The sequence below is a fragment of the Ranitomeya imitator genome, chromosome 4 (assembly GCF_032444005.1).
Source record: "Ranitomeya imitator isolate aRanImi1 chromosome 4, aRanImi1.pri, whole genome shotgun sequence".
Classification (NCBI taxonomy): Eukaryota; Metazoa; Chordata; class Amphibia; order Anura; family Dendrobatidae; genus Ranitomeya; species Ranitomeya imitator.
Window position 1 is genome coordinate 302,719,635 of NC_091285.1, and position 12,569 is coordinate 302,732,203.

The following is a 12,569-nucleotide window of genomic DNA, read 5'->3' on the forward strand; positions in this document are numbered from 1 at the left end:
TTGTTGGTCCAACCCTACACCCCTTCTGGGATTTGTTTAGCAACAAGCCTGGAGGGACAGAGTTGGCCGTCCATCACGTAGACCCTGGGGATTACTCCCCAATCCGGCGCTCAGCATATCTGTATTCCCTGGAGGTGTAGCGGCTTATGTGCCAGGAGACTGACGAGATGCTGAAGCTGGGGATCATCCACACATCCAATAATGCTTTGGCCTTGCCTGTAGTCCTCATCCCAAAAAAGGACCGAACAACCCAGTACTACATGGACTACAGAGGGCGGAATGTTGTCACTGTCAGCTAAGCATACCCAATACCACACATCGATGACCTACTTGATTAGTTGGCCAGGGCCAAGTACTTGACCATCACAGATCAGAGCAGAGGATATTAGCAGATTCTCCTGACCCATGAGGCATGGGAACGTTCTGCCTTTATCACGTCACCCCTTGAAGGGACTTGAAGGGTACACGGCTGCTTACCTGGACGACATTGCCATCTTCATCCCCACCTGGGAGGATCACCTAGAGTATCTGGCGCAGGTGCTCAGGCGGATCTGCTGGGCAGGCGTAAACTTTAAGCCAGAATTGTGCTAGCTCTGTATGAGTGAGGTCCACTACCTGTGACACCATCTGGTAGTGGAGGGCTGTAAAGGCAGAAGTCGGGAAAGTGGATGCCATCACATCCTGGCACATACCCAAGACCAAGAAACAGGTGATGTCCTTCTTGAGCACAGTTGAGTACTATGGAAGGTTCATCCCCGGTATAGTAACCCAGTGAGCCCCTGATGGACCTCATCAATAAGAAGCTGCCCTCCACAGTTGATTGGACTATAGAATGTGAGACAGCCTTTTGGGCGCTGAAGACTGCCCTTTCTAGTTTCCTGGTACTGCAAGCAGCCGACTTTACACTGCCATTTGTAGTACAGATCGATGTCAGTGACTTTGGACTTGGTGCTGTGCTCAGCCAAGTCGAGTCTACAGGCCAAGAACACCCTGTTATGTACCTGAGTCGGAAGCTCCTGCTGAGGGAGGTGGCCTTCCGCACAAGTAAAGCATAACAATTGTGTGGGCCCTGCAGGGTCTGCAGCCATCTTATACGCATGGCAATTCATCGTGGAAATGGACCACAACCCCCTCAGATGGTTGCACACTGTATCCAGAACGAATGGGAGATTGCTATGCTGGAGCCTTGCAATCCAGCAGTACCACTTTGCCATTCGCCGCAGGAAGGTCCATGAGCATTGTAATGCCAATGGGTTATCCCAAAGAGGGGATATAGCGGACAGGCATGCAGGGAAACACTGGAAAAGTTCTGCCCCTAAGCACCCTCCAAAGGATCCTGTGAAGGATGTGGGGATTTAATGGCAGATAACAATCCTCCTGAAAACACATTTAGCTGTAAGAGGACACCTGGCTCAGCAGGTGTCCCAGCCTTCTTAGCTTCGAAGAAGAAATTCAAACACCCACCAGCTAGCCAGAAATCAAACTCATGCAGCCTATGAGGTGTAACTGCTTTGTTCAGAAAGCTAGGATTTCAAAAGGAGACTTATCGTACTTCCTAGCCACACACCAGTTACATTTTTGAGAACTCTGGGACAAGCCAAATGCCTTCCAGGGTCCTAATCCATTCTAACACTCCGGGGTGAGGAGATATGAAGACTCGCTAGTAAGAGCCTGGTAGCAGAGCTGTGTGTGGTCTCAATGCAAAGCATGGGCCTGGCCAGATCCAATGTTGCCAACACCACCTCCCTAGGACCGTCAATTAAGGAGTTATGACCCATCTTAGGTTTTGGAGTTTTTAGCTGCTAGATGCAAGGGGAGTGTAATTAGGTTCAGCCCAGGAGACAGAAAGAAACTGACCCCAAGGGGTTAAACGCTTGTGTAAAGCATGGCCAATACAATTTGATCTGGTTAGGTCGTGATGACATATCGCGTGGGGAGAAGTCAAGGTACAGAGGGGACACATAGGGGACCACAAGCCTCCCATGTGGAAGCCCCTCCCCCACAAGCCAGGCCTTTAATTTAACTGGCAACTGACTCTGATATATCCCACCGCTACACGGGAATGGGAAGAGAGTGGCCAAGTGCCAGAATAGGCGCATCTTCCAGATGTGCCTTTTCTGGGGTGGCTGGGGGCAGATGTTTTTAGCCAGGGGGGGGGGGGCAATAACCATGGACCCTCTCCAGGCTATTAATATCTGCCCTCAGTCACTGGCTTTACTACTCTGGCGGAGAAAATTGTGCGGGAGCCCACGCCAATTTTTTCCGCCATTTAACCCTTTAATTTAATAGCTAGAACGGACAAATTTTGCATATACACACTACTGACATTAGTAGTGTGGAATATGCAAAAAAATGGGGATATGAGATGGTTTACTGTATGTAACCATGTCTCATATCATGTCGGGTTTAGGAAGGAGATAGCAAAAGCCGGCAATTGAATTACCGGCTGCTATATCGCGCTGGATGAAATATTAATATATACATATATGTGTCTCACTGACATATATATATATATATATATATATATATATATATATATATATATATACCTATTCTATGTGTACACATTTATTCTACCTATTCTACTGTAAGCTGTCAGTGATTTTACTGTACACCGCACTGAATTACCGGCTTTTCTCTCTAACAGCGCTGCGTATTCCTCGCAAGTCACACTGCTGGTCCGTGTGTAATCCGTATTTTTGGGGCTTCCATAGACTTTCATTGACGTTTTATTTGCGCAATACGGTGACAAACGCAGCATGCTGCGATTTTGTACGGCCGTAGAAAGCCGTATAATTCTGATCAGTAAAATACGGCAGATAGGAGCAGGGGCATAGAGAATAATTGTGCCGTATGTTATGCGAGGTTTACGGACGTAGTTTCTGCGCTCTTACGTCCGTAAAACTCGCAAGTGTGACGCCGGCCTTACTCAGCAGAGCTCTCGTGTGTTTTGTTTGAGAAAGTCGCTGGCTGAAACGTTAGAAGGTGACTATGTGATCAGCAGTCCAAAAATGAACATGAGCGATTGACATCTCCCCCAACCATTATTCGGCCAACACCCTCCATATACATTTGACTATCATCCGAATGCATTTGGCAGGTTCAGGTGACAATCTAATTTATATATGGGAGCCTTAAAACCTATTTTATTTACTACTAGATGGTGGCCCGATTCGAACGCATCGGGTATTCTAGAATATGCATGTCCATGTAGTATATTGCCCAGTCACATACTATATTGCCCAGCCACGTAGCATATTGGCCAGCCACGTAGTATATTGCCCAGTCACTTAGTATATTGCACAGCCCACGTAGTATATTGCCCAGTCAAGTAGTATATTGCCCAGCCACGCAGTATATTGCCCAGTCACGTAGAATATTGCCCAGCCACGTAGTATATTGCCCAGTCACGTAGTATACAGCAGACACATAGTATATTGCCCAGCCACACAGTATATTGCCCAGTCACGTAGAATATTGCCCAGCCATGTAGAATATTGCCCAGTCACGTAGTATACAGCACAGAGCCACGTAGTATATTGCCCAGTCACGTAGTATACAGCACAGACACGTAGTATATTGCACAGCCATGTAATATACAGCACAGAGCCACATAGTATATTGCCCAGTCACGTAGTATATTGCACTGCTGTCGACGGGACATCAGTGGAAGCCACAGAATCGCCGGCCAGAGCGGTCTGTTGGTACTCTGAGCCGGCAGAGATCAGAGACGGGCAGATCTGTATGTTCTTAGGGCGGTAGGAAAAAAATAAATAAAATGGTTCACATTGCCTCTTTGAAGCTAGCAATAGTTCAAGTTAATATGCCGGTTATTGTGAGCATTTGTATAATCTCTATAACATTGATTTTGTGTTAATTATTTTTGCTTTTTCTTTAACCCCTTAATGACCGCCAATACGTCTTTTAACTGACCTGAGATATAAGAGAATAGCCTCCCCATACAGGAGACAATACAGCAGCTGTAGGTTGTGCACTATAGCTGACAACTTGCTGTATCAGCCACGATCAGTATTTGCACCATCTAAATCTGTTTAACCCCTTAGATGCTGCTGTCAATAGTGACTACATCATTATAAATGGTTAACAGAGTGTGGGGGCTTCTTCTTTGTCCCAATTGGTGCCCTCAGATCATGATTTTGTTGTCCTGATGTTTGCCGTGGCAATTCATGACCAAATAGCGGCCTTAGAGTCTGTCGGCTGTAGTAATCTGTTTAGACGTTAGCAACATTTAGGTGGCAAAAATACACATTTTCATTTCTGTCATACCACTTTGCATTAATTCCTGTAAAGCACCTGAAGGGTTAATAAACTACCTGACTGCAGTTTTCAATATGTTTAGGGGTGCTGTTTTTAAAATGGTATCACGTTTGTGGGTTTCCCAATATATGGGACCCCTAAAGTCACTTCAAACATGGGTAAGTCCCTAAAAAAATAAATTTTGTAAATTTCTTTGAAAAAATGAAAAATTGCTGCTACATTTTTAAACCTCCTAAAATGTTAGCAAAATAAAATAACATTTTACAAATGGTCCTGATGTAAAGCAGACATGTGGGAAATGTTATTTATTAATGGTTTGCTGTTGTATGACTATCTGGTTTAAAGGGATAATCATTTAAATTTAGAAAATTGCTAATTTTTTAACATTTTTCTCAAATTTTTGATATTTTTTATAAATAAACACAAAAAATGTTGAACTAAATTTACCATTATCATAAAGTATAATGTGTCACGAAAAAACAGTCTCAAAATCACTGGGATTTGTTGAAGCGTTGCAGAGTTATTACCACATAAAGTGACACTGGTCAGATTTCAAAAATTTGGCTCGGTCACTAAGGGGTTAAGGCCATGGATTGAAGACACATTTCCATTTAAAGAAAATGCAAAAAAGACAAATAAAAATCAAAAGATTTTTGGCTTTAAAACGCATGCAAGGACTACATCCAAACTGTAATGTAACAAGGCCTTACAGAGCGGCTGAAATATGACGCAGAGACTTATTTGGAAAATGACCCTAGAAGAACCGCCAAAGAGATGAACAAAGCCTCATTCACACATCATTTTTTTTGCGAACTTGTAAATGGGGACCCTTTTTTCATCAATGTGCTGGATCCAATTTTCACCCATGTGTCCATTTTCTCATTTGGTGTAGCATCTGTTTTTCTTTTTTTTTTTTAAATTCGTTTATTGATTACAGGATAGATCATACACACATTTGCTTGTATTCATCATTATCCATTAATTACAGAAAATTATCATACTTAGCCATGTATAAAATATTATAAAGATAATAAACTGTGCATGTTGATCATTAACGTCTTATTTTGAACCTTAACTACACTAACTTCTAATAAAGCCTCCAAGACTAACATAGTGCCCCTTGCAGGAGAGTTCTAAATAGATTCCGCCCTGTGAGTAAATAGTGTCCGCATAATCGTACACCCTTTTCTTATGCGTATACTGAGTTATTTTGACCTAAACAGTATGACAGGATGAGTTCCATCTTCCCCATATCTTCTCAAATTTGGCTGGACAACCCCTATTTTGATACAGCGTCCGCTCATACGGAATAATTGAGTTCACTAAGTCAATCCATGCTCTAAGAGATGGACAGGAACCTCCCATCCAACGCATTGCCAACACCTTTCGCGCCATAAACAGCGATTCCCTCAGAAAAATTCCCGTGTGGTGATCCCAAGCCTCCGCCTCCCATACTCCAAACAAACATACCAGTGGCTCAAGTGGAACAGGGATCGACACCAAGGATGTCAATAGTACCGTCACCTCTCTCCAATAATTAATGATTAATATAAAACAACAGGACATTTCCATATCATATGGATAAAATCTGCGTCACTGGAGTGACATCTCAAGCAGTCTGATGAATGAAGACGGCCCATTTTAAAAAGACGAGTCGGGGTCAAGTAGGATTGATATATGATATACAGTTGGATCATCCTATTATTGATTGATGGGGAGACCTTAGTTGGAGATTCCAAGATTTCATCCCATTCTTCTCCCAGAGCATCTGGAAGTAGCCTCCCCCATTTTCCCTTAATTGAATCTATGGTAGATTCTTCGCCTATGGATAACAGATAGGTATATAAAGAGGAAATAAGTCCCTGAGGACCCTGTGAATTGAGAATTCCTATTAACGGTAGAGTTGAAATAGCTCGACTTGCACCCGTATTCCGTACATATGATTGGAAAGCAGATCTTAATTGTAAGTAGCGGAAAAATTGAGATCTCGGTATATTATGAGTATTTAGTAATTGTTCAAAGGAAACAAAAATCCCCTGGTTATGTATATCACTCACTGTGAGGACACCATACGATATCCAAAATTTGACAAATTTTGTTACTTTTTTAATTTGCCTCCATATCGATCGTGCCAATCGGAGCAAAGGAAGCAAACGAGGGACGGCAATTTTCTCCATCTCTAAAAAAACCCAGCGGGCAATCAATTTTAGCTGAACGTAATATATGGCTTTCAGAGTTAAGGTACCGTCACACTAGACGATATCGCTAGCGATCCGTGACGTTGCAGCGTCCTGGCTAGCGATATCGTCCAGTGTGACAGGCAGCAGCGATCAGGCCCCTGCTGTGCTGTCGCTGGTCGGGGAAGAAAGTCCAGAACTTTGTTTCGTCGCTGGACTCCCCGCAGACATCGCTGAATCGGCGTGTGTGACACCGATTCAGCGATGTCTTCGCTGGTAACCAGGGTAAACATCGGGTTACTAAGCGCAGGGCCGCGCTTAGTAACCCGATGTTTACCCTGGTTACCATTGTTAAAGTAAAAAAAACAACCGCTACATACTTACCTACCGCTGTCTGTCCTCGGCGCTCTGCTTCTCTGCTCTGGCTGTGAGCACAGCGGCCGGAAAGCAGAGCGGTGACGTCACCGCTCTGCTTTCCGGCTGCCCGGCGCTCACAGCCAGACCAGAGAAGCACAGCGCCGGGGACAGACAGCGGTAGGTAAGTATGTAGCGGTTGTTTTTTTTACTTTAACGATGGTAACCAGGGTAAACATCGGGTTACTAAGCGCGGCCCTGCACTTAGTAACCCGATGTTTACCCTGGTTACCGGGGACCTCGGGATCGTTGGTCGCTGGAGAGCTGTCTGTGTGACAGCTCTCCAGCGACCAAACAGCGACGCTGCAGCGATCCGGATCGTTGTCGGTATCGCTGCAGCGTCGCTTAGTGTGACGGTACCTTTAGGAAGAGATTTCTTGGGCATCCACTTATTTATCATTTTAGCCTGCCCAGCAAGGTAATACAGATAGAAGTCCGGCAAGGCCGCCCCGACCCCCTGTTTGGGTCTCTGCAGGGTGGATCATTTAAGTTTAGGCCTAGCCTTCCCCCATATGAAAGATGTAGTAAGGGAATTCAGGGTTGCAAAAAAAGATTTAGGTATTAAGACGGCACTATGTTGAAAACAGTAGCTCAATTTTGGGAGCAATATCATTTTGATCAGGTTGATACGACCAGCCACAGATAGCGGGAGCTTGTCCCAGGTAGCAAATTTAGATTTAACCACATCTAGTAGTGGATATATATTGAGATGCAAATCTAGGCGACTGCGCTGAGACATATGTATTCCAAGGTACTTAAAATTGGAGACAATGGGCAGCAGCGAGAGGGTTTCAAGGCATGGCATCGGGGTATGGGAGAGAGGCATCAGAGCAGACTTATCCCAATTTATATATAGGCCAGAAAACTTACTAAATTTATCAATCATTGTTATTACTTTTGGTAATGTATCTTCTGTCTGGTCCATAAACACCACCATATCATCAGCATAAAGACCAATAATGTCCACTCGATCAGCAATATGTATCCCTTTAATGTCTACAAAGGACCTCATCCGTATTGCCAAGGCTTCTATAGCCAAGGCAAATAGAGCTGGGGAGAGAGGGCATCCCTGGCGAGTTCCCCTATGCAAGGAAAATGGTGCAGATATAGAGCCGTTTACCACCATACGTGCCCCAGGCTTCGCATATAGTGTACCTATCCCTCTCAGAAATTTATTCCCGAACCCATATTTCCGCAGACATGCAACTAAAAAGGACCACTCAAGGGAGTCAAAAGCCTTGGCTGCGTCCAGCGAAGCCAATGCCCACTTGTTATCCGGTTCTAGTGAACTATATTGAATGACCGATTGCACCCGTCTGATATTAATAGAAGTATTTTTCCCGGGCATAAAACCGGTTTGATCTGGGTGTATGAGATCTAATATGATCGCATTCAATCTAGTAGCGAGAATTTTAGTAAAAATTTTATAGTCCACATTCACCAAAGAAATTGGTCTATATGATCCACAATCCAGAGGATCCTTCCATTCCTTCCTGAGCACGATAATATTAGCATCATAAAACGTTTCGGGCAGATTCTTCCTCCCATATTCCCCTAAGTACCTTCAGCAACATAGGTGCCAATTTATCACGGTATTTCCTATAAAATTCAATAGGAAACCCATCAGGTCCCGGGGCCTTCCCAGTAGCCATATCTGCTATAGCATGTTCTACCTCTTCCAGAGTAAATTCAGCCTCCATAAGGGCTCGTTGGGATGGGCTTAGCGAGGGGAATGTTATATCCGATAAATAATCCAAGCATTCATCAACATCAAAACCACTATTAGACTTGTACAGCGAAGTATAATAATCATAAAAGCCCTGAAGTATTCCATCAGTAGAGGACACCAATGAGCCATCGGACACCCGGATCTGCAATATTGTGTTGGAGGTGCTATGCTGACGCACCAAGAAGGCCAGGAGTGTGCTGGCCTGATTCCCCAGCTCAAAATAGGACTGACGAGTGAAAAATAATTTGCGTTTTGACTTAGCGTCTGCATGTTGGGTATATAGTCTCTGAGAAGTAAGCCACTCAATTCTATTACTGCTGGACTGATTGGCTATATAAGTGGCCTCCGAGTCTTTTAATCTTTGCTCTATCTCCTCGTCCTCCCTCGCCGTATAGGAAATAGTAGAAGACAAGCATCCTCTCAAGTATGCCTTCAGGGTATCCCAGAATAAACCAAGGTTTTGGAGTTCCGAATGTGTTAGCATAAAACCATTCAACTGATCAACTGTCCTATCACTAGAGTCTATCAATTTTAACCAGAAGGGATTCAATTTCCAGGACCTATTGTTGTTATCGGATTGCCCATATTTAAGTTTAAGAATAATTGGGCTATGGTCTGAGATCCCCCGATTACCATGTTCAATGCTATCCACCCGTAATGCCAAACCACCCGACCAAATATATAGTCTATTCGAGATAGAGACTGCCTAGTAGACGAGTGGCAGGTGTACCCTTTAACTTTTGGATGATTTATTCTCCATAAATCTAGCCACCCGCTCCCTTCCATAAACAGTGCTAATTGAGAGGGGTGTTGAGGTAGAGCTTCCCCTGATGCTACGTCGTCCAATCTCAATCTATCCATGGATTGATTCATAATTAAATTAAAGTCTCCCATACAAAAAACATTGGCTTCCGGATATTTTAAGGAGAAACCCAGAGCCATACGTAGGATTGACATGTTAGCAGGAGGGGGGTTATAGATACATAACAACACATACTCTCGTGAGTTAATAAATGCATGCACAAAGATGAAACGACCCTCTGGATCACATCTCACCTCCTTGGCCTCCCATCTTACCTCCTTGTGTATCAGCAGAGAGACCCCTCTTGAATAGCTAGTGTGGAATGCGTGTAGGGACCATTGTACCCATGGCTTTTGCATACATCGAGCCGTGTCTCTTGTTAAATGTGTCTCTATTAGTGCTACAACATGAGGGTGATATCTTTTTATCTGCGAAAATACCTTAATTTTCTTTCGAGGGGTTTTTATACCTCGTATGTTCCAGGTCATACATATAAGTTCAACCCCCATGTTTACTCTTAAAGGGGGAATTAATGCATATCATTATTATTCGGGTGCAGTTCAGCGGCATCACACAGAGCAAAGAGTTAGTATTAGAGGCAACCATACTTAGTAAACTTGAACAGTAGGGGAGTATATTTCCATACTCCCACAGTCAAATTGAAAAGGGGATACCCTCACTGGATTCAGTGTCCGGTATTGTTAACATTTTCCGCACCCAGACAGAAAGCTCTATCTATATTGCCATTAATCAGGGAACCCAGGTTAGGAGTCAGCATCTGTTTTTCTCGTAGGTAAAAAAACAAAAAAACAACAAAAATTTTTTTCAAGCTTTCCCCACGCAGTAAACAATAAAAAAATGTTTGATCTGCAAATCAACTAACAACCAGACAGGTCTTCTTTTCTTTTTTTTGCAGGCAAATATGAATGCTGCTAATGCTGAACGTAAGACTGCAGATAACATCAGTTGATCAATTCTCAGCTATAACATTCTAACCCCAAAGGGTCACAATAACATTACAACTTTTAAAAATATACATACATCAATAAATATGAATAAAAATGCCAACAGAAGTTCAGAGTATGCTATACAGTGTGGCTGCAATTTCTATAAATTGTATTTAATGGGAGACGCCACATCACTGAAAATCATCCTTCAAAGTACATCTTGAAATAAAGCAGCATTAGGAATATTTTTCTAAAATGGGTTTCTATAAAACAGCAGCAGCTTTACCAACAAATAAGCATCTTGAAGACATTTTGGAATCAAATACTGTGATCTGATGAACAAAAATAATATTCCACATTCAGTGAAGGAAAGTGAAGCTGGATAGCACTTAACCAGTGCAAGAAAAATGCTAAAAATGGCCTCTTTGTTTTGAGCATTTAATGCAACCTTACCTGTTTACGAAGATCAGTTGGTTAGCATGCTCTTCACTAGAAGTTAGTGCAGTTTTTAATTTATCCATTTGGCAAAACTGGCTTATTTACAGCGATACCAGATGTATTATTATTTTTATGTTTTGCTACTTTTGCACACTCAAAGACTCTTACAAAACAAATTAGTTGATTTTGAATCGTCATAATCTGAAAACTGTAACTTTCAAATTTTTCCGCTGACAGTCAGGTAAGGCTTCATTTTTGAGGGACGAGTTAATGTTTTCAGTTATACCATTTTCCATCACATATGACTTAAATCATTTTTTTTTTTACAGTGTTCACTATGCGGATTAAATGGTCTTACATTTTTATAGTTTAGGTAGCGGTGGATGCGGCGATAAATGTGTAGGTGTTTTTAGAATTTTTTTAGCTTTTACATGAATGCATTTTTAATGGTGAAATATTTTCTTCAGACTTTATTTATTTTAACAAAAAGTCTTCACTTTTTTTTTTTTTCACTTATTTCCACTATGGGACTTGAACACAGAATACTCTGATCACTGATGGAATACAGTCGTACACTGATTTTAAACTGGAGAAAGGCCTGTTATACCGCCATTGTACCTGGCAGTCCTGGAGCTACGCTTGCCAGGACAACCATACAGTGGGGGAAATAAGTATTTGATGGCCAAGACAACAAAGGAGTGGCTTAAAAAGAAGCATTGGCCTAGCCAATCTCCACACCTTAATCCCATAGAAAACTTATGGAGGGAGTTGAAGCTCCGAGTTGCCAAGTGACAGCCTCAAAATCTTAATGATTTAGAGATGATCTACAAAGAGGAGTGGACCAAAATTCATCCTGACGTGCACAAACCTCATCATCAGCTACAAAAAACATCTGACTGCTGTGCTTGCCAACAAGGGTTTTGCCACCAAGTATTAAGACTTGTTTGCCAGAGGGATCAAATACTTATCTCTCACTGCAAAATTCAAATACATTTATATAATTTATACAATGTGATTTTCTGTATTTTATTTTTGATATTCTATCTCTCAATGTTAAAATTAACCTTCCCTTAAAATTATAGGCTGCTCATGTCTTTGGCAGTGGGCAAACTTACAAAATCAGCAATGGATCAAATACTTATTTCCCCCACTGTATTTACCCCATGATTGTGCTATGGCCAATTTATGAGAGGAGCCCCTACCCTCTCTAACAAATATTTTCATGCTGCGGTTGCTTTTGGCTGCTGCATCATTAGGACTGGTGTTTGCACATGCCCACATATTCACCTAGACTCATTCCAAAATAGAATGTACCAATAGAATGTACTCCCATCAAAGTTTTTATCTTCTTATTATATTGCAATTATCATATTATATAGCAATGTGTACTTATAATTGCTCATTTAGCCTTTCTACCCAGTTAATTCTTCTTTTTTCTCTGCTGTATGTAAAGAAGTCTCTGCATTTATCATCCCCCTCTTCAACTCCTAACCCAGCTGCTTCCCCTTCCTCCTGCCAGGGACTTTTGCAGTGACTGATGACTCATACAGGGTAAATAGACCTCCTGTTTCTACATAGAACTTAGAAGGATTGAGCTAGTCAATTTTTAATCACGTGATATCATAGACCTAATGAAAAAGAGAAGAATTAGTGGGTAGAAAGGCTCAATGAGCAATTGTAAGTACACAGTGCTCTATAATTTGATGAGTGCAATATATTAAGAGGATATGAATTTTGATTGGAAAAGAGCTTCTTGAAAGAACAAATTTTAAAAAGTAGAACAA

General features: G+C 42.2%; 1 protein-coding gene across 1 annotated transcript in view; it reads left to right on the forward strand.

Moving 5' to 3' along the window:
- Positions 1 to 5,330, forward strand: part of LOC138674084 (uncharacterized) — a 223,925-nt gene extending 218,595 nt beyond the window's left edge. Inside the window, exon 13 of the mRNA XM_069762030.1 lies at positions 4,864 to 5,330. Within this exon, the coding sequence (XP_069618131.1) occupies positions 4,864 to 4,972 (109 nt within the window). The 3' untranslated portion in view covers positions 4,973 to 5,330. The remainder of the gene's footprint in view (positions 1 to 4,863) is intronic.
- The last annotated feature ends 7,239 nt before the right edge of the window (positions 5,331 to 12,569 follow it).